General features: G+C 58.4%; 2 protein-coding genes across 11 annotated transcripts in view; both read right to left on the bottom strand.

Moving 5' to 3' along the window:
• Positions 1–26: 26 nt before the first annotated feature.
• INSRR (insulin receptor related receptor) lies at positions 27–12,145 on the bottom strand. 2 transcript variants are annotated; one of them, XM_077192105.1, is made up of 22 exons: positions 12,052–12,145; positions 9,799–10,350; positions 8,191–8,503; positions 7,946–8,088; positions 7,663–7,807; positions 7,364–7,578; positions 7,168–7,294; positions 6,829–7,067; positions 6,574–6,741; positions 6,278–6,467; positions 6,112–6,153; positions 5,743–6,008; positions 5,492–5,628; positions 4,770–4,935; positions 3,501–3,609; positions 3,328–3,398; positions 2,410–2,639; positions 2,221–2,331; positions 1,954–2,113; positions 791–920; positions 587–721; positions 27–465 (listed from the first exon to the last, which is right to left on the bottom strand). In XM_077192105.1, exons 1-22 carry the CDS (start codon positions 12,143–12,145, stop codon positions 195–197), a joined length of 4,014 nt encoding a protein of 1,337 aa, XP_077048220.1. In that variant the 3' UTR covers positions 27–194. The 2 variants fall into 2 exon arrangements, with proteins under 2 accessions (XP_077048220.1, XP_077048219.1); XM_077192104.1 differs by lacking the exon at positions 12,052–12,145 and having other exon boundaries at positions 9,799–11,685.
• A 362-nt stretch (positions 12,146–12,507) lies between these two features.
• The window catches only part of LOC143696252 (death-associated protein kinase 2-like), a 24,899-nt gene continuing 15,753 nt past the window's right edge, over positions 12,508–21,653 (bottom strand). For 7 of the 9 annotated variants that reach the window (XM_077192112.1, XM_077192106.1, XM_077192111.1 and 4 more), the window contains 10 exons: positions 17,864–17,967; positions 16,455–16,667; positions 16,230–16,368; positions 15,400–15,529; positions 15,227–15,275; positions 15,075–15,101; positions 14,804–14,956; positions 13,578–13,623; positions 13,224–13,483; positions 12,508–12,987 (listed from right to left, as the gene is read on the bottom strand). In XM_077192112.1, the coding sequence (XP_077048227.1) occupies positions 12,516–12,987; positions 13,224–13,483; positions 13,578–13,623; positions 14,804–14,956; positions 15,075–15,101; positions 15,227–15,275; positions 15,400–15,529; positions 16,230–16,368; positions 16,455–16,667; positions 17,864–17,964 (1,590 nt within the window). In that variant the 5' untranslated portion in view covers positions 17,965–17,967 and the 3' untranslated portion in view covers positions 12,508–12,515. Of the gene's footprint in view, positions 12,988–13,223; positions 13,484–13,577; positions 13,624–14,803; positions 14,957–15,074; positions 15,102–15,226; positions 15,276–15,399; positions 15,530–16,229; positions 16,369–16,454; positions 16,668–17,863; positions 17,968–18,635; positions 18,699–21,653 lie in introns of those variants that run through there. The other 2 variants (XM_077192114.1, XM_077192113.1) reach the window with 2 other exon arrangements.

Raw genomic sequence — 21,653 nt, 5'->3', positions numbered from 1 at the left:
CCAATTTATTTTCAGGGGGAAATGAATCCCATGGAACATCCTTGCCTTGCTGCCACCCTCCTCCCAAGGCACCCGTGCCTCGGCTGGGCCCTTGGAAGCAATAAATAATGCAGGGGGGGGGTCCCAGCAAGTGGGGGGTGGCTGGAGAAGGGCTCGGGGTGCAGAGTCCAGCGGGGTCCGAGGGCACCCCGGGGTCAGAGCGAGGCTGTCCCGTTGGGGAGCTGCCCTGGGCTGTGGTCCCTGCGTGCGGGCAGGGGGGATGCGGGGGGCTCATCCTCCTCGGGGCACGGGTCTGTCTCGGTGCTGGAGGGCTCTCCCGAGCCGTGATGGCCGTTCTCGGGGCTGTAGAAGAAGGAGAGGGTGCGGAAAGCAGGCGCCATGTGGTCCTTGATGCGCTCCAGGAGCTGGACGAAGGAGGGGCGCTGGCGAGGGTTCTGCTGCCAGCACAGGCACATCAGCTCGTGGCTGCGGAGAGAGGGCACCCGCTGGCTTTGGGGGGCTCCCAGCAGCCCCCCCAGCACCGCAGAGAGCAGGATTTCCACCCCAGAGCAGGGTGGGGCTGTGGGGGGGTGTCCCCAGCACTCACAGCTCGTCGGGGCAGTTCTCAGGCCGCTCCAGGACGCCGTTGTCCATGACAAAGCGCAGCACCTGCTCGTTGGACATGCCCTGGTAGGGCTGCTCGGCCAGCGTGGCGATCTCCCACAGCACCACCCCGAAGGACCTGCCAGAGCACCTCTGCTCAGCCTGGGGGATCCCCAAATGCCCCGGCTCTGCCCACCCCAGCACCCACCAAACGTCAGACTGGGTGTTGAAGATGCCGTCCTTGAGCGCCTCGGGGGACATCCAGCGCACGGGGAGCAGCCCCTTGCCCCCCTTCCGGTAATAATCCGTCTCATAGATATCCCGGGTCATGCCGAAATCTGGCAGAGGAGGAAGAGGAGGAGGAAGGTGTGGACAGCAGGAGACAAGGCTGGCACCGCCACTGCCCACCCACCGTTGCCCTTTTCTGATCCAGATTTGGGGCAACTGAGAGGTGTTTGAAAAACTTTGATTCTATTTTCAGTCTCATGCGAAGGGTGAGACAATACAGATGTTATAATTCATGCCATCACAATCAGAAGCTAATGATTTTCTTAATTACAATACACTCTAAGTGTTTTTTGGCCTATCAGCTTTAGGTACACCATGCTGTAAATGCCTTACAGCTAATCATCTAAAATTACTCTTTGTGGGTCCTGCTACAATGCATCTTTCATAATTCTATTTCTCTAAAGTATCTAGTCTTTTTTGTAAGGCCATCTTTTGAGATTTGTTTCAAGTTCAATTTTTCTCTCAACAATATCTGTCTTATTCCTTGGTATTTCTAAGTTAGTATTTTATCTTATCTCAAGATTTGTATACAGATACACATGATGTGAGTCTTCTCACAGAATTCACAGAATCATTGGGTTGGAAGAGACCTTCAAGATCATCGAGTCCAACCCAACCCCAACCCCTCAACCAGGCCATGGCACCCAGCGCCACATCCAGGCCTTTTTTAAACACATCCAGGGATGGGGACTCCACCACCTCTCCAGGCAGGCCATTCCAGAACTTTATCACTCTTTCTGTAAAAAACTTTTTCCTAATATCCAACCCTTGGTGAAGCTTAAGGCAGTGTCCTCTGGTTCTGTCAGTTCTTGGAGAAAGACACCAACCCCTCTTGACCACAACCACCTTTCAGGGAGTTGTAGAGAGTGATAAGGTCACCCCTGAGTCTCCTTTTCTCCAGGCTCAGCACCCCCAGCTCCCTCAGTTGTTCCTCACAGGGTTTGTGTTCCCAGCCCCTCTCCAGCCTCGTTGCCTCCTCAGGACACACTCAAACATCCCAACATCCTTCCCAAACTGAGGGGCCCAGAACTGGACACAGTTTTGCCAGGTCTTGAGAATTTTCTGTACATTTCCAATGCCCACCTCCAATCTTGACGGTGAAGTCCTCGGACACCATGCAGTTGCGGGCAGCCAGGTCCCGGTGCACAAACTTGTTGGCGCTGAGGTAGGCCATGCCATCGGCGATCTCCCCCGCCATCTGGATCATGTCCTTCAGCGACGGTGGAGGCAGCCCGGGGTTGTTCTGCACCGTGCACACACTCAGGGATGGAGCAGGGGCACGCCAGGACCCCCCTGGACACAGGGTGAGTGTCCCTTCGTCATTGTCCTGGTATCCAACCAGCTCCTCACCTCGGCTTCAGGCCTGAGCGAGCGCAGGTAACTCTTCAGGTCGCCACGTGTCATCAGCTCCATGATGACCAAAGCTGGCTGGCCCTGGGATACCACGCCGAGCAGACGGACCTGCAGGGACAGAGAGGGCTGGCATGTCAGTGGCCAGACCCCCCATGTCCCCTCCCTCCCCCTCAGCTGCCCACCTACCACGTGGTGGCACTTGAAGGCTTTCATGACGGAGGCCTCGTTGAGGAACTCGATGCGCTCCCGCATGGTGGCCAGCTCGTTGACTGTCTTCAGGGCCACCTTGGTCTCCTCTCCCTCCGTGACCAGCCCCAGCGCCACCCCCTCATACACCATCCCAAAGGAGCCCTGTCCCAGCTCCCGGATCACCGTGATCTTCTCCCGGGACACCTCCCACTCATCAGGCATGTACACTGTGGGGTGAGCGGGGATCGCCCCGTCCCCATCACTGTGACTAACCCCATCTGGATCCCTATCCTCATCTCCATGCCATCACCATCCTCGTCCCTATCCCCATTCCCATCCTCATCTCCATCGTCATCCTCACCCTCACCTCCATCCCTTTCTCATTCTCATCTCCAGATCATCACCATCCCATCATCTCCATTACATCACCATCCTCCTCCCTGTCCCCATCCCCCTGCCATTCCCATTCCCATTCCCATTCCCATTCCCATTAAACTTCATCTCCATCCCATCATCTCCATTACATTACCACCCTCCTCCCTGTCCCCATCCCATTCCCATTCTCTTTCCCATTCCCATTCCCATCCCATCTTGATCTTCATCCCATTCTCATTCCCATCTCCATCCCATCACCATCCTTCTCCCTGTCACCATCCCCATCCCATTCCCATTCTCATTGCCATTGCCATTCCCATCTCCATCCCATCATCTCCATCACATCACCATCCTCCTCCCCATCCCATTCCCATCATCTCCACTCCATCCCCACCCCCCTATTCATCTCCATCCCATCCCATCCCATCCCATCCCATTCTCACCCCATCCTCTCCCCATCCCCTCCAGCATGACCCCAGTACAGAAAGGGCTCGGTGGCCCTTTGGGGTGGCCCCTGCCTGTCCCCATGTCCCCACGTACTGTCCGAGGCGCTGAAGTACTCGGGGTTGACGGAGGCGTAGAGGGTCCCGCTGGGGTACCCGTCGTGGTTCCTGCCAGGGGTGGGCAGGGCTCGGAGCTGCTGCCTCCCCCAGCCCTGCCCAGGCCTGGTTTGGCCAGACCTCAGCCCAGCCCAGCCCCAGGGGTGTCATTACCTCTTCTTGTTGTAGAAGAAGACAAAGACGGCCAGGCAGGAGATGAGCACCATGAGCACCACGGGCGTGACGGTGAGCAGCACGTAGAAGCTGCTGGACTCTTCCTCGGCTGCCGGGAGCAGGTGCCCATGGATCAGGGTCTGGGCACTCATCCCAGATCACAGGGGGCACCTGTCCCACCAGCAGGCTGGAAAGGGGGAGCCTGCAGCTCCCCAGAAAAGCAGCACCCTCTGATCCCTGTGTGCCCTCAACCTTTTTGTCCCAGTGTCCCATCTCCCCAGTCTCCCAAGCCCTCAATCCAGCAGCATCCTTGGATGAAGGATGGGAAGAGGACCAGCCTGGCTGAGCAGAGGTTTTTGACTGGAACTCAGGGAGAAAGGAGAGGCTCTGATCTTTGGAAGAGGGGGCGGAAAGTTCAGGAGGATCTGAGGGAGCTCAGGACAAGAATGAAAATTAGAAGGGCCAAAACCCAGCTAGGACTGAATCTGCCATAAGAGACAATAAAAAATGTTTCTATAAATCTGTTAGTACCTAAGGGAGAGCTGAGAAGAAAGTGAGTGCCAGGCACTGCTGAGGGACCTCAAATCCTGGGGTCAGTTTTGGACCCCATGTGACAAGAGAAGGGGGGCTGGAATGTGACCAGAGAAGGGATCAGAACTGGGGAGGGGTCTGGAGCACCAGGAGCACCTGAGGGGATGGGGGACTGGCTCAACCTGGAGAGGAGGAGGCTCGGGGGGACCTTGTGGCTCTGCACAACTCCTGACAGGAGGGGACAGCAGGAGGGTCAGGCTCTTCTCGCAGGGAACAGCGACAGGAGCAGAGGAAGTGGCCTCAGGTTGTGCCAGGGGAGGTTTAGATTGGATAATGGGGGAAATTGGGAAGCATTGGAGCAGGCTGCCCAGGGCACTGGTGAAGTCTCTGTCCCTGGGGGATTTAACAGAGGTGTGGATGTGACACTTGGGGACAGCAGTTAGAGACAGCCTGGGCACTGCTGAGGGAACATTTAGACTCACTGATCTTGGAGCCTTTTCCAACCCAAACGATTCTGTGACTCTGTGATGCTCCAGTGTCTCAGGCCAGGATCATCCCTCAACCCCTCAACTTCCCAGCCCAGAAACAATTCCCACCTCCAGCAGCGTCCCCTGACCCCACACATCCATCCCAGCAGCACAGCCCAACTCCCCAGTGAGCCCCAGCTCCCTGACCCCACAGCTGCCCCCTCCCTGCCCAAAAAGTCCCTGCTGATGTCCCCCTGTCCCCTGCAGGTACCTGGCCCCAGGATGTAAAACTTGACCAGCCCTGTCCAGGAGCCGTTGCCAGCCAGCGAGGTGGCCCGGACCTTGGCTGAGTAATTCCCTGGCTGGAGCAGAGCCAGGTGGACACCCCCGTACTTGGAGTAGCGGTGGCGTGAGACGCAGACAACGGTGGTGACCTCCTGGAGGGGACAATGGGGAGGTGGCAAAGGGGATTCGTCCCCCCCCAGCCATGTGTAAGGCTTGGGAGAGGGATGGGATGGGATGGGATGGGATGGGATGGGATGGGATGGGATGGGATGGGATGGGATGGGATGGGATGGGATGGGATGGGATGGGAAGGGAGGGGAGGGGACGGGATGGAGATGGAGATGGAGATGGAGATGGAGATGGAGATGGGGACAGGGACGGAGATGGAGATGGGGACGTGGGTGGAGATGGAGATGGAGATGGAGATGGAGATGGAGATGGAGATGGGGACAGGGACGGAGATGGAGATGGGGACGTGGGTGGAGATGGAGATGGAGATGGGGATGGAGATGAGGATGATGGGATGAGATGGAGATGGAGATGGAGATGGGGACAGGGATGGGGATGGGGATGGAGATGGAGATGGAGACAGGGACATGGATGTGGATGGAGATTGGGATAGGGATGGAGATGAGGATGGCATGGGTGCTGTGCCCCTATAACCAGACCTGGCAGGGCTGGGCAGAGGATGCCACAGGAGGTTCTCACCTCAGTCTCCCGGCTGTACTTAATCTCATACTTGAGGATGAGCCCGTTGGGGTTCCTGGGCTCCTCCCAGCGCAGCAGGACACTGTTCTTGCCAGCCGGCTCCCACGTCACGTTGCCAGGAATGTTGTCAGCTTGCACTGGAGAGGGGCACAAAGGGAGTCAGCTCCTGGGGGCACCCCCTGGACCCCAGCCCCCATCTCAACAGCATCCCAGCATGGCCAGGGTGGGGTTTGGAAGGGCTGGGCACGCACGCTCGGGCATGGTCCTGGCGAAGACGAAGGTGGCGGCACTGCAGCCCACGGTATGCGCGGCGTGGTTGCAGGCGTGGATGTCGATGCGGTACTCGGTGAAGTGGCGCAGCCGCGACAGCACCGCCCGGTCACGCACCACCTTGTCCTCGAAGATCTGGAAGTCAGGCTTGGGCTCACCTCCGGGCCGGCTTGGGGCCAGCGGCTCTGCTGAGGAGGTGTTGGCTGCAGGTGTGATGGCCACCACGTCCCTGCGCTGCTTTGGGGTCCTGCAGGACACGGGGACGGGATGTGGTGGGGAGTTGAAGCCCTGATGTTGTCCCCCAAAATTGGTCAGGGGAGGGGAGATCCCCCAGGCTGGTCCCAGCTCACCTCTGTGGGTTCTTATTGATGGATGTCACCTTCCAGGGTGGCCTGAGACAGCGGGAAATCAGTTAAAGGGTCTGCCAGGAGCAGCCATGGGACCCCCCCATCCAGGCAGACCCACGCACCCAGCTTGAGGGAGCCCCCCAAAGCAGGGAACCCCCCCAGATGGCACCTGGGGATGGTGATGGAATTGTGGAGGAAGTTCTCAAACTTCTTCTGGAAGGACTCGGCCTCGCCCTCCATGCGGAGCTGCCCGTCAGTGGGGCGGCAGGGGCAGCACCTCTCCTCCGCATCCTGCTCCCCCTCGGGACCATCCCCAAACCCGAAACGCGTGTCTGCGCTGCTGGTGGGCAGCTTCAGGCCTGTGGGCAGCAACGGGCAGGGCTGGCAGAGCCTGGCTCAGCGGCACCACCCTCGTGCTGCCGGTGTCCTTGGCTGCTGGGCTGCCCCTGCCCTGCCTGGCCTCACCTTTGTGGCAGTAGTCGTTGATGTAGAGCTCCATGTCCTCGGCCAGCTGCTGCCACAGCACCAGGTAGTAGATGATGTTGCCGTTACGCTGCGTGGGCGGCTTCCAACGCACCACGATGTGGGAGGAAGAGTTGGACATGGAGATGACATCCCGGGGCACCGTCGGGGCTGGGATGACACAGGGGCGGTCAGCCTTTCCTGTGGGGGTGGGGTGGGTCCACCACAGGCATCGCCAGCCCCGTGCCAGCCCCTTACCCGCTGGCATGGTGCGGATGTAAACCACCTCGCTCTGGGCCCCGTAGTTGCGCCCTTCCTCGGCCGTGGTGAGGGTGATGGCGCGCACGAAGATGGCGTACTGGGTCCAGGGACGGAGGTTGAGCAGCGTCACCCCCGGCTCCTGCTCGCTGCTCAGTGGCAGATCCACGTCCAGCACGTTCCAGCTCTGGGCCCCACAGGCGTCCTGCCCCACGTACTCCGACACGTTCTGGAAGGGTCTGTCCCACACCGGGCATCAGGGAGGGTCCAGCAGGGACAGAGGGCACCACAGGCTGGCATTCCCAAGCCCTCCACCACGGGGACAAGGGGAGCACTTACGACTCCTTGTAGTAGACGATGAAGCTGAGGAGGTCCCGGTACTCGGGGGGCCGGTACCGCTCCCACTTGAGGAAGATGCGGTCGGACTCGGTGACGTTGGAGATGAAGCGCAGGGTCTGGGTCTTGCCTGTGGGGAGGAGGCAGGGTTCAGGCAGCGGCTCACGGCGCTGCTGGTTGTCCCCATGCCCGTACTCACAGGACGCCCGGTCCCCGTTGGTGCGAGGGTTGATCTCCGCCTTGTTCTGCCGGCCCTTGGTGCCCGTCACCTCCTCCATGCGATAGATCTCGGCCAGGCACAGCTTGGGGTTGAATGCAAAGTACATCTTGCCCACGGGGATGGAGAGGATGTGGTGGCTCCAGTCCCAGAGCTGCTGCAGGTTCTGGTTGTCCAGGACGTACAGGGTGTAATTCCTGGGGGAGGAGATGTGGGTGGAGACAGTGGGCAAACGCACCTTCAGGGCCACAGGTTCCCCCCCAAACCCACATCATCCTCACCCATCCACCATGGAGTCACCACGGATCAGTTTTAGGTTCTTGAAGAAGGACAAGGAGACGAGGGCAAAGGAGTGTTTGATCTTCAGGAAGCCCGTGATGGTCTCAATGAGCCCCAGGCTGCTCTGCAGCTCCGAGGCCAGGTTATCTGGGAATGACACACTGAGTGAGCTCAGGGAGAGGAGCACCTCCCCATTAACCCACCCTGCAAGGCAAAACACCCCCTGCCCTCCACAGCAGCTCTCCCAGCCGGGGTGGGTCTGGCAGGGCCGGCTCTGGCACTCACAGCCCCGGCGGATGTTGAGGATGATGTTCCCCTCGATGAGGGTGCAGCCCCCCAGCTCCTGCGCCGCCTGCATCGAGTCGATGGTCTTGGTGCCCACCTTGCACTCCTTGGGACACAGCCCCTCGCACTTGTGGCAGAACATGCTGCAGGCAGGTCGACAGGGACGGGACGGGACATGAACCATCCAGCGTGCCACCACCCTGCCAGGGCACCGGGGTGTGCCAGGGCACCGGGGACACCCCCACCTGCTCTCGTTCCTGGTGTAGCCCGAGGGACACTCGGACAGGCACTGCCGCTGGTGGATGACGAACTTGGAGGCGTCGCGGGGGTCGTGGGAGACCTTGCGGAGGCTGGCGCAGTACTCGGCCGTGACGCAGCGCCAGCCCTCGTACTCGTAGGTGCGGGGCGGGCACGAGGGCAGGCAGTGCCCGTTGAAGTGGAAGTGGCGGCAGGCGACGCAGGCCCGTCGGTCGTGGGGGCGGCCGCAGCCCCCCAGGCACTCGGCGTGGCAGCACTCGCCCGCTGCTGTGCACGCCGAGCCCGCCCCGCACGGGCACACTGAGAGGGGAGATGGGGTGCGTGGGCATGGAGCACGGGCTGCATGGATTGGGACTGGGGGCAGGGGGAGAGGAGAGAGGGGGAAGGGTTTGGGGGGCTGCTGGTATCCTCCAGGGATGGGGGAAAATGGGAGTGAGGGTGGGGTGAAGGGATAGATGGAGGGATGGATGGTGGGATGAAGGGATGTAGGGAGGGATGAGCTCAATGATGGAGGAATGCAGGGATGCAGGGATGGAGGGAGGGAGGGAGGGATGGTGGGATGAAGGGATGCAGGGAAGGATGGATTTAATGATGGAGGAATGCAGGGATGGAGGGAGGGATGAAGGGATGCAGGGAGGGAGGGATGTGGGGATGGATGCAGTGATGGAGGAATCCAGGGATGGAGGGAAGGATGGTGGGATGAAGGGATGCAGGGAAGGATGTGGGGATGTGGGGATGGATTTGGTGATGGAGGAATACAGGGATGGAGGGATGGAGGGAGGGATGTGGGGATGGATTTGGTGATGGAGGAATGTGAGGATGGAGGGAGGGATGGTGGGATGAAGGGATGCAGGGAGGGAGGGACGTGGGGATGGATGCAGTGATGGAGGAATACAGGGACGGAGAGAGGAAGGATGGTGGGGTGAAGGGAGGAATGTGATGCAAGGACAGAAGGAAGGATGGTGGGACAGAAGGAAGGATGCTGGGATGCAAGGATGCAACAATGGAGGGAGAAAGGGAAGGATACAGGGATAGAGGGAGGTAGGGATGGATTGATGGAGGAGTGGATGGAGGCATGGCAGCACTGGTGGAGGGGTGCCCAAAGGGACGGAGGAACGGATGGATGGCCATGGATGAGGGAGGCTGGCCAGGCAGGTGAGCTGATTGGTGGGTGGATGAGGGGCTGCATGGAGGGACAGCAGGACAGATGGATGGACAAGGTGGGGCTCGGCCCATGCTGAACCCCCTCTGCCCAGTGCAGCCAGGCCAGGCCCACAGCTGAGCTTGCAGCCCAGATAAGGATCTGTGTTTATAGTACATATTTCATTACCAGCTCTCCTGTTTACAGAAAACGAGCTCAGGAGGGGCCTGTATTTACCTCGCCGCTGGGAAAACACAGCAGCCAGGAGCTGGCCTCTCCTCGGAGGATGATACAGCACGGATCTGGTTACCCCACCGTGCTGCCTGCACGGCACACTCCCGGCAGCAGGGCAGCCACAGCCACACCACCAGTGCCCTCCCAGTTTGCCCCACAGTGCAAACCAGCACCATGCCAGAAAAGCAGCACAACCAGGCCCCGTGGCACTGGCACCCACCTTTCTGGCAGTAGCTGGAGGTCCAGCAGCGATAATCCAGCTGCCCGTTGACGCTGGTCTGCACACACGGCTTCTCCACGTCCAGGATGCCCGGGCAGACATCAGCACACTCTTCAGCCAATTTATTGCCAACGATGTAGGTGCTGTCACCTCCATCAGGCAGCAGCAGCCCCCAGTCGATGGTGGAGAGGTGGCAGAGCTCCTGGTTGCGCTCGATGCGCACCGAGCCGCGCAGGATGTGGCCCAGGCTGTGCAGCCCCACGTCCCGCAGGTGAGGCATCTCGAAGATGACCAAGGCATAGCTGAAGAAGAGGTTGGTGCCGCGGATGACCGAGAGGTTGGGGAAGAGATCCCGCAGGCTCTCCAGCCCGTAGACGCGGAAGAGGAGCAGGTACTCCGTGATCATCAGCAGCCGAGGGAAGCTGAGCCCCCGGAAGTCCTCGGCGCCCGTGGTGAACATCAGCAGGATCTGCAGGTTGCCCTCGATGATGGAGCAGTTCTCCAGCTTCCGCAGCTGCGACACGTCGTGGCGGATGTCCATGCTGCCGCAGACTGGGGTGGCGAGAGGGGGACCCCGTGGGCGGCAGCAGGGATGGGGCAGAGCCCCCCACCCCCAGACCCCCACCCAGGGATCCCTCAGGGGATGCTCAGGGCGGGTTTAATATCCTGGTGCTGCCTGCCAAGCGTGGCTGGAGCTGGAGATGTGAGTGGCTCTGGCAGCAGAGCTCTCCGGGGCACAGCACGTCCATCAGCAGTGATGCTAACGAGGCCTGGCAGGCTGCCCTGCCCCATGTCAGCCCCACAATCACGTCCCAGCCCTGGGGGAAGCTGTCTGGGGGTGCAGATGGATTTGCTCCTTCCCCAGGTTGTGGGGCAGCTGTGGGTGCTCACAGATCTCCCCACTCACAGTTACCCAGGGAGTGGCAGCTCCAATGAGGCCTGGCAGGCTGACATGGGGCAGGGATCACGTCCCAGCCCTGGGGAAGCTCTCTGGGGGTGTAGACAGCTTTTCCCCTTCCCCAAGTTTCTGGGTGCTCATGGATGTCCCCACTCATGGTTACCCAGGGAGTGGCAGCTCCAGCAAGGTTGTCCCCATTAATTCCCCCTCGTGCCCAGACAGGCAATGGGGCACACAAGGTTACCACAGGCGCTCACGTGACACTGCCCCAGCCCCACATTTGCTGTCCTGGAGCTTTTCTACCCAGAAATGGGCAGCATGAGCCCCAGCACCTCCTGCTTCCTGATCCTGGCAGGGATGCAAGAGCCAGACTGAGCACAGAGCTTCCCATGGACATCATCCCCAGCCAGAAACCAGGGCCAGGTCCTGGAGGGGATCAGGTGCGTGGTTCCCCCCTCCTTTGCCTGCTGCCAGCTCGGGCTTGTGGCCATGTCCTTGTGACCTCATGCCCGGTGGCAATTTTCCCCTCTTGGTGTCACCCATGAACTGTGGGCACCATGGGCACCGTGGGCACCGTGGGCACCGTGGGCACCGTGGCTCTGTGGGCACCATGGCTCTGGCAGCTGCCCATAGCCCCTCAGCCCAGGTTCAGCCCCTCACATCAGCCCTGTCCCCTCCCTCTGAGGACTGGAGGGTCCCTCTGTCCCCCTGAAGCACCGACCCCCACTGCCACCATCACCTCCCTGCCCCTGTAAAGTCCCCCTGTAAGGGGAGAGGGTCCCCGGTGCCCCTGGGGGCACCGACAGAGGGTGGGGGTCCCCGTGGGAGCAGTTCACAGTGACCTGTGTCCCTTGGGTGCTTCATCCTCTTCCTCCATCATTCCCACCCCCCAGCACAGCACCTCGGAGACTGGGGAAACTGAGGCACGGGTGGCAGGGAGAGGGGAAGGCAGGACAAACAACAGACCCTCCTTGTACCCCCCAGCTGTCCCCTGCTGTGGCCACGAGGCCCAGGACCCACGGCTGCCCCCTCCCCACCCGGGCACCCCCTCCCCAGCCGTTCCCACCCCATGTGTGACAATTTCCCACCCTCCCAGTGGGGTTCGGGGTCCCATCTCCGGCCAAGCCCCCCACTCCACTCCCCTCATCCCACCCCAGCTCTAGGGAGCTCCCACTCTCTGCCCCTCCTGCCCAAAACGGGGGGGTCCGCAGCACTGGAGGAGGGGGGCAAACCCAGACAGGGAACACACCCCAAGAGCTTTGCCTCGGCGTTTGTCCCTTGCAGACCCCCAAGCACAGGCAGCCCCCACCCCAAAACATCCCAGCCCACTCCCGCCCCCCCACCCAAACACTCACTTTCGGAGGGAGCCCACACGGGGGGCACCGGGAGGTGGCCAAGGAGCAGCAGCATCACCCCCAGCCTCGGGGCACGCAGCGCCCCCGGCCCCATCCTCGAGCGGGACCCCCCGCGCCCCGTCCCGGTCCCACCTCGGGCTCTGCCGGGTCCCGGATCCCGCTCCCGTCGGGTCCCGCTCGCCGCGTCCGTGCCCGGGGAGCGCCGGGATACGGGGGGGGCCCTCGGACCCTGCGGCCCCTTCACTTTTGTTTTCGGCTGCCGCACACAAAATATTTAGCCTGACAACTGTCAGGGCCGGGGCCAGGGCATGTTTGGGAAATAGAGAGGGGGGAAAAACAGGGCGGCCCCCCCGCGGCCGAGTGGGTGGGAAGGAAGAGCTGCCTCGTGCCTCAGTTTCCCCAGCCAGAGCAGGAGGTTCCAAGTGGCTCTGGCAGGGAAAGCAGCCAGCAACCCATGGAGCAGCTCAGAAGGGACAATTTAAGGGTGGCTGTGCCTGGCAGGGTGGATCTGGGGTGCCAGGAGCCCACGGCGCTGGGGTCCCCACAGAAGAGCAGCCCTGCAGTGAGGGGGGAAGCTGTGGGCACTCAGCACCCGCCTGGCTGACACGAGCCACCCTTAAGGGGAAGGAGAAGCAGGAGAAGAGGATGGAGGAAGAGGAGGAGGAGGAGGTGACATTTATTTTTCTCATTAGGACAAAGCAAGGAAGAGGGCAAAACCCGGGGGCAGGAGTGGGGTGCTGATGCCCCAGTGACCCCCCAGCACCACAGAACTTTGGGATCTGGCAGTACCCCTGCCCCTTTGGATGAGGTGATGGGGGCACCCCCAAGGCTCCTCCTGTCTCTTTGGGGAGGAGCTCAGGAGCAGCTGCTTCTCCTCCGGCGCAGCAGAGCGGTCTGGGGGCTCCTCTCCTCCTCTGGGTCGCTCTCACAGCGGCGCTGGGGGCACAGGGGGGCTGCAGGGCACGGCCAGGGCTTCCCCCAGAGGAGAGGGCACCCCACCCTGCACCATGCCCCCAACACTGCCCTCATCCCATCCCAGCAATGGGGGGGACACCCTAAACAGGGGGTCTGCAGCACAGGGGGCGCTGCCATAGAGAGAAACTGGAAGAGACCCCCCCCAAATCCCTTCTTCCCCCTCCCCAGCCCATGCTGGGTGGGGTCTGGGGGCTCACCAGCTCCTCATCCTCCCTCCCGAGGCGGCACAGGCGGTTGCAGGCGGACACGGTGTTGTAGGAGAGCTACAGGGGGACAGAGAGGGAGGGGGTCCGAGGTGGGGGTCCCTCCCCAGATCTGGGGGGCTCCCCAAGGGACTCAGGGGTGCTGGGACCCCAGGGCCGGGCACCTTCCACTTCCTGCGGGCGTTGAACTTGCGGAAGTTTCTCATGTTGATGGAGGAACGGCTCCGGCTCAGCGCCTGCTTCCTGCTCAGGGGCTGCGGGAACAAGGACGTGGCACCGGCACTGGCACTGTCCCCGTGTCCCCACCCCGCTGCCAGGGGCCTGGCAGGCCCTGCCCGTGCTGCTCACCTTGATCCAGGGGTGCACCAGGCACTCGGCTGCGCTCATGCGGCGCCTGCGGAACAGAGGGATGGGCTGGGGGCGGGGGTCCTGGGCCCACACGTCCAATGTGGGCATGGGGAGGGGGCCAGGGGCAGGGGCAGGGGCAGGGGCAGGGGAAAGGGCAGGGTTTGGGTTAGGGGCAGGGGAAAGGGCAGGGTCAGTGTCAGGGTCAGGTTTAGGGTTAGGGTCAGGTTTAGGGTTAGGGTTAGGGTCAGTGTCAGGGTCAGGTTTAGGGTTAGGGTCAGGGTTAGGGTTAGGGTTAGGGTCAGGGTCAGGGTAGGGTCAGGGTCAGGGTTAGGGGTTAGGGTTACAGTCAGGGTTAGGGGTTAGGGTTGGGGTCAGTGTCAGGGTCAGGTTTAGGGTTAGGGTCAGGGTTAGGGTTAAGGTTAGGGTCAGGGTCAGGGTAGGGTCAGGGTTAGGGTCAGGGTCAGGGTTAGGGTCAGGGTCAGGGTAGGGTTAGGATTAGGCTTAGGTTGAGGGTCAGGGTTAGAGTCAGGGTAGGGTTAGGATTAAGGTCAGGGTTAAGGTCAGGGTTAAGGTCAGGGTCAGGGTTAGGGTCAGGATTAGGGTCATGTTAAGGTTAGGATTAGCGTTAGGTTCTATGTTAGGTTGAGGGTGAGGGTCTGTGTTAGGATGGTGCTGGTGGGGACCGAGGAAGGAAGCAGGTGGAGGTGGAGATGGTTGGCGTGGAGATGGAAATTGAGATGGGATGGAGATAAGGATGGGTTGGGGATGGAGATGATGGGATGGGATGGGATGGGATGGGATGGGATGGGATGGGATGGGATGGGGTGGGATGGGATGGAGATGGGATGGGATGGAATTAATGGAATGGGATGGGATGGGATGGGATGGGATGGGATGGGATGGGATGGGATGGAGATGGAGATGGAGATGGAGATGGAGATGGAGATGGAGATGGAGATGGAGATGGAGATGAGCTTGGGGACAGACTGGGATGGGATGGGATGGGATGGAGATAGGGATGGCGATTGGCACAGAAATGGGATGGAGATGGAAAGAGAGATGAGAATGATGGAGGTGTGGATGGGGATGAAGATGAGGTTTTGACCAGGATGAGATGGGGATGGTGATGATGAAGATGGGGATGGAGATGTTGGAGGTGGAGCTAACGGAGGTGTAGTGGGGGCAGAGATGGGAAGGAGATGGGAGGGATGGGGCTGGGGCCTCACTGTGGCTCCTTCAGCAGCAGCTGGCGGATGAAGTCCTTGGCCAGCTCCGAGGTCTGGCTGAAGCAGCGCTCCTCAAACTCGTAGGCACCGGCCACAACGTTGGACAGCGTCTCAGCATCCGTCTCACCCTGGAAGGGGGACAGGCCACTGAGCCTGCGGGGACACAACAGAGCCACTGAGTGCCAGGACAGCACCAGCTCGGCCACCCCAGCGCCCACAGCGTCCCCGTGCCTCAGTTTCCCCAGCCACAGAGAGCATTACCCATACTCACAGAATGTAGGTGATGACTCCGATGCTCCTGAAATGCAGGGGTGGGGGTCAGGTGCTGCCCTCCCTGGGGCTCCCCCATGCCCTGTGGCACCCAGGGGGGGACCCCCACACCCACCAGCTCAGCCTGTTGCCCCCCCAGGTCCTGATCCTCACCACATGTCAGTCGCGGGGCTCAGTGGCTCATAATTGATCACTTCAGGAGCTGGGGGCAAACACAGAGCCAGGCTGGGACATCAGAGGGACATTATGGGGACAGGGGGACAGGAGCAAGCCTGGGGGTCCCATCCCCACCCCTGGCTGAGTGCAGGGATGTGCCAGCCCCCTACCAATGTACTGGGGGGTCCCACAGAGGCTCCTGTAGGTGATGCCATCCTGCAGCTGCTGGGCCAGCCCGAAGTCGATGATCTTGATCCAGGGCTTGGGGACATCCTTGTCCTGCAGCATGATGTTCTCGGGCTGTGGGAACAGGGCCGGGCACAGCGGGGTGACCGAGGGGTGCTGGGGTCCCAGCAGCACCCCAAGAGGATGAGAACGGTGGGAGCAGGGCTCTGGAGGTGCCTGGCACCCCTCAGATCCTCAAGGAGTGAGGATGGGGGGGTCCCCACGTGTGGGAATCCACAAAATCAGAGGGTTTGGGGAAAGCTGCAAAAGGCAGGCCCCAGAGACAGCAGAACTGTGAGTAGAGCTAAAGCAGCAGCCATGAGATTGGTCAGCAGGAAAATTATTTCAACTGTAGAAAAGCAAGGACCAATAGAACAATGATCTGTGTATTAAACTCTCTAAGCTACAGAAAAGTTTATCTAGCAAGATATTAGGAAGGTTAAAGCTTAATAATGGAGCTCTGTGCGTTGTGTTTTAAGGCTTACAAGCAGGTATTGTATTCGAAATAAGCAAGCATTGTTTTAACCAAGGTATTTGTGCTTATGGTGGTTGGATAGAACTGCTGTCAATGTGCTTTTGCTTTGTGGGATTGGTCAAAAAACTCTTAAAGTGAGCTGTAACATTGATTTCTTTGGGTGCTGCATCTTCCCATTCCCATAACCATGGGTTATGAGGCTGATGCTGGAAAATCAAACAGCTCAAGGCCCGTTCCACAGCAGCCCCGTCCCGTTTGCGGTGTGTAAGGAGCCCCCCTGCCGGCGAAACCCACGGGCACCTTGAGGTCGAAGTGAGCGATGAGGCGAGCGTGCAGGTACTGCACCCCGCTCAGGATCTGCCCCAGGAACTCGACGGCCTCCTCCTCCGACAGCATCTCCTTCTCAGCAATGAAGTCAAAGAGCTCCCCACCCCTGATCCTGCGCACGGTGGGGACAGGGGAGCTCGGCCAGCTCCAACAGGTGGCACAAAAAGGGGGGTCCCACCCTCCCAGGACCCCACTCACAGCTCCAGGACGAGCACCACCTCGGCCGTGCTGGCGAAGAGCTGGTGGAGCCGCAGGATGTTGGGGTGCTGGAGCTGCCGGAGGATGGAGACCTCGCGCTCCACCTGAGCCCGCTCCGGCCCCGGCCGGCCCCGCCGCATCCTCAGGAACTTGGCGGCGTAGAAAGCGCCGGTGCTGCGCTCCCGGCAGAGCCTCACCACGCCGAAGTGGCCGCTGCAGAGAGAGCTGGGCTGGGGCACGGCTGGGCTGGCACCGGGCAGGGGGAAAACCCAGAACCCGGGTACCCCCGGGGCTCCCAGGGAGCTGGGACCCCGCCTGTGCCCCACTGAACCTGCCCTGGGTTCAGGGTTCACCTGCCTGGGTTCACCTGCCTGGATTCACCTGCCTGGGTTCACCTGCCTGCCCTGGGCTCACCTGCCTGGGTTCACCTGCCTGCCCTGGGCTCACCGGGGCTGGGTCCTGCTCACCTGCCCAGATCCCCCTCACCTGTTTGGATCCCCCTCACCTTCCCAGATCCAGATCTGGGCTCACCTGCCTGGATCCCCACCTGCCCTGTGTTCACCTGCCTGTGACCTGCTCACCTGGGCTGAGTTCTGTTCACCTGCCCACTCACTTGTTTGGATCCCCCTCACCTGCACAGATCCCACTCACCTGCCTGCAACCTGCTCACCTGCCCAGATCCCTGCCCACCTGCCCAGATCCCTGCCCACCTGTGGTAGATCCCACTCACCTTCTCAGATTCCACTCACCTGCCTGCAACCTGCTCACCTGCCCAGATCCTGCTCACCTGCCTGAATCCCATTCACCCTCCCAGATCCCCCTCACCTGCCCAGATCCCCACCTGCCCTGTGTTCACCTGCCTGCAACCTGCTCACCTGTGGTGGGTTCTGCTCACCTGCCCAGATCCCACTGAACATGCTTGGATTCCATCCACCCTCCCAGACCCCATTCACCTGCCCAGATTCCTGCTCACCTGCCTGGATCCTACTCATCTGCCCAGATCCCACTCACCTGCCTAGAGCCATTCACCTGCCTAGATCCAGATCCCACTGAATCTGCCCAGATCCTGCTCACCTGCCTGATCCCATTCACCTTCCCAGATCCCCCTCTGGGCTGTCCCCACCTGCCTGGATCCCCCTCACCTCTTTGGATCCCACTCACCTGCCTGGATTCCAGCTCATCTGCCCAGATCCCACTCTGGGCTGTCCCCACTTTCCCAGATCCCCCTCACCTGTTTGGATCCAGATCCCCCTCACCTTCCCAGATCCCCCTCACCTGTCCAGATTCCTGCTCACCTGCTTGGATCCCACTCACCTGCCCAAATTCCTGCTCACTTACCCAAATCCCACTCACCTTCCCAGATCCCCTCACCTGCCCAGCTCCCCCTCACCTGCCCGGCTCCCCCTCACCTGCCCAGCCTCTCCAGCAGCTCATACGTGTCCTCCACGCTGCCTGGGCTCGTGGTGGCTGCCAGGCCCTGGCTCCCCTCGTCCTCCCTGGGCTCAGCCATGTCCTGTGAGGCAGCAGCAGCACCTGGCTGAGCCCCTGCCCAGGGCTGGGCCACACCTGGGGGTGCAGGGACCCTCCAGAACCCCCCCAGGATGCTCCAAAAGGAATTCCCAGTGCTGTGTCAGAGCTCAGTCCCTGCCCAAGGACCCCCAGAACCCCCCCAGGACACTCCAAAGGGAATTCCCAGTGCTGTGTCACAGCTCAGCTCCTGCCCAGGGACCCCCAGAACCCCCCCAGGACACTCCAAAGGGAATTCCCAGTGCTGTGTCACAGCTCAGCTCCTGCCCAGGGACCCCTCAGAATCCCCCAGATCTCCCCAGGATGCTCCAAAGGGAATTCCCATTGCTGTGTCAGAGCTCAGGCCCTGCCCAGCTCTCCCAGTTTACACCAAATTTTCCAGCAGGTGGAAATTTGGAGACTTTCAGCCCTTAGGAAGGACCTGCAGGAGCTGCTCAGGGGGCTTGGAAATGGGGCAGGAGCAGGAATGGGGTTTTCTCTGCATTTTGCACCCTCAGCACCTCCCTCAGTGTGCTGAGGGTGCAAAATGCAGAGAAAACACAAAGTTTGGGGTTTTTTAAAAAAGCAGATGAAGAGGAGATGAAAGCACGGCGAGCTCAGCCACCCCCAGCGCCCTGGCAGTGCCCCCCGTGCCCCCCCTGAGCTGTGGCTCACATGGGGGCTGCCAGGGGCACCCCTGGAACCCCCCTCAGCCGGGACCTGCCCGCTCTGGGCCATCCCTGCAGGACAAGGGGGGTCAGGGGGACACTGGGTCTGGGGGGACGGGGATGGGGACAGGGACAGGGATGGGGACAGGGACGGGGATGGGGACAGGGACAGGGACAGGGACAGGGATGGGGATGGGGACAGGGATGGGGATGGGGACAGGGATGGGGAACAGGGACAGGGATGGGGACAGGGATGGGGACGGGGACGGGGACAGGGACGGGGACAGGGATGGGGATGGGGACAGGGACGGGGATGGGGACAGGGACGGGGACAGGGACAGGGACAGGGATGGGGACAGGGACGGGGACAGGGGCAGGGATGGAGACAGGGATGGGGACGGGGACAGGAACAGGGACAAGGACAGGGACAGGGACGGGGACAGGGATGGGGACAGGGACGGGGACAGGGACGGGGACAGAGGGAGCTGCCAGGACCCCCCCATGCCCAGGAGAGCCGGTACCACCACCCTGGGATGGAGCCAGGCCTGGTGGGGATGGTGGCAGCGCTGTGGAAAAACAGAGTCAGGGAGGGAAAAATGGATTGTGGAGAATTGGGAAGCTTTGAGGAGAGGAGAGGAGAGGAGAGGAGAGGAGAGGAGAGGAGAGGAGAGGAGAGGAGAGGAGAGGAGAGGAGAGGAGAGGAGAGGAGAGGAGAGGAGAGGAGAGGAGAGGAGAGAAGAGAAGAGAAGAGAAGAGAAGAGAAGAGAAGAGAAGAGAAGAGAAGAGAAGAGAAGAGAAGAGAAGAGAAGAGAAGAGAAGAGAAGAGAAGAGAAGAGAAGAGAAGAGAAGAGAAGAGAAGAGAAGAGAAGAGAAGAGAAGAGAAGAGAAGAGAAGAGAAGAGAGAGAAGAGAGAAGGGAAGAAGGAGGGGCACAAGGGCCTCCAGGGATTCCAGGGCCCCCATTCCCATCTCCTGCTCCCCTGGAGGGAGAGCCTGAGGAGGGAGGGATGGTGGAAGATGTTGCTAAGGTTTTGCTTTTCATTATCCTGCTCTGATTTGATTAGTAATAAATGCAATTAATTTCCCCAAGTCGAGTCTATTTTGCCCACGACGTTGAGAGGAGTGAGGGATTTGTCTTTACAGACAAGTTGGTAGATAAAACCAGCACTGAGAGATAAAAGAAACAATGGCAAGGATTCCACTGGTTGATGAATGGAAAAAGAGATTTGATTTAACAAACAAACTGTAGGTTTGCTGATAAATGAAATTGGACATTGAAAGATGAATGAAACAATGGGGGAAACCCCTAAATTCCATAAGAATTAAAAATTAAAGGGAGGGTTATACATTAGAGGGAAATCCTTGGTATCAGGTGTTTTGGGAAGTCTGAACCTCTCAAGTACCTCAGAAATGGGGAAAGAGAGAGGGAAATTGGGATAAAAATTAGAGAGACCCCAGGGGAATGCCCCATGGCCTCTCCCTTTATTTGAATAATAAATTGTTATTATTCAATTTGTTATTGAATTATAATAATAATTCAATAATAAATTGAATAATAACAATAATAACAACTCCTCTGTCTCCTTTTTGGACATAAACCTCTGCTGTTTGTGGGTTCATTTTCCTGACAACATTAATGGGTGAGCGACCCTTCCCTGCCATTATCCCCACCCAGGAGCCCAAAAATTGATATAAAACTGAAGTAAACACACATTAGGTAAAAAAAAATAAATCATAAACTTATAATCATAAATAATTAAGAAAAACCATAAACTTATGTTTCTATAGTTATAAGTAAGAATATAATTCAAGTAAGGAACTGTATTGATAAGATGGTGAAGAGCTGATAGGACAGCAATGTGATTATATAAAGTTAAAAGTCGATGTAAAAATGAAATTTAAAATTGATGTAAAAATAAAGTGCACAGACATTAAGCAGAAAAATCATAAACTTACCTTTTTATAGTTATAAGTAAGAATATAGTTTAGAGTTTAAGTAAGAAACTGTATTGATAAGATGGTGAAGAGTCTACAGTATAGTCATGTGATTATATAAAGTTAAAAATTGATGTAAAAATCAAATTAAAATTTATGTAAAAATAAAGTGCACAGGCATTAAGTAGAAAAATCATAAACTTCTGTTTCTATAAGTAAGAATACACCTTAAGTAAATAAGAAACTGTGTTAGATAAGATGGTGAAGAGTCTACAGTATAGTAATGTGATTATATAGAGTTAAAAGTTTAAAAGTTATAACAGAAGCACATGTGTATACATGCAACAGCAGCCTATAAACTAAAAAAACACACTGCAGTAAAAGGGAATAAAGGGGATAAGTTAGAAAAGCAAAATAAACCTTGTAGCAACTGGCCATTAAATGAGAAAGTTTTATATTGTCATGTAACGAGGAACTTGTGGTCACTTCTGCTATGGCCAAATGCTAACTGCTCTAAAATCCCACAGCCTCTAAGACTAATATTCATCCAAGCAATAATATAGATATTATTGAAAAATAGAAATTATTTACATATCTATATCTATATCGATATATAATTTTATATGTAAATATACAACATATAAACATTGTTTCTGTAAGAAATATTATATATAAATGTGAATATATTGTTATATATAATAGAATATTATTTATATAATAAATATTATTTTTATATATATAAAGGACACTCAGTGGCCCCCAAACCCTAAAGGACAGTCCCCAAACCCTAAGGGACAGTCCCCAAACCCTAAAGGATAGTCCCCAAACCCTAAGGGACAGTAGGAGGTCCCCAAACACTAAAGGACAGTAGGAGGTCCCCAAACCCTAAGGGACAGTCCCCAAGCACTAAAGGACAGTCCCTAAACCCCAAAGGACAGTTGGATGTCCCCAAATCCTAAAGGACAGTCCCCAAACCCCAAAGGACAATCAGTGGTGCCCAAACCCTAAAGGACAGTTGGAGGTTCTCAAGACCCAGTCAGTGATCCCCAAACCCTAAAGAACCATCCCCAAACCCTAAAGGACAGTCCCCA

Source organism: Agelaius phoeniceus, chromosome 31 (assembly GCF_051311805.1).
Source record: "Agelaius phoeniceus isolate bAgePho1 chromosome 31, bAgePho1.hap1, whole genome shotgun sequence".
Taxonomy (NCBI): domain Eukaryota; kingdom Metazoa; phylum Chordata; class Aves; order Passeriformes; family Icteridae; genus Agelaius; species Agelaius phoeniceus.
The sequence above is the reverse complement of the archived record's forward strand: the minus strand, read 5'-3'. Positions and strand labels throughout refer to the sequence as shown.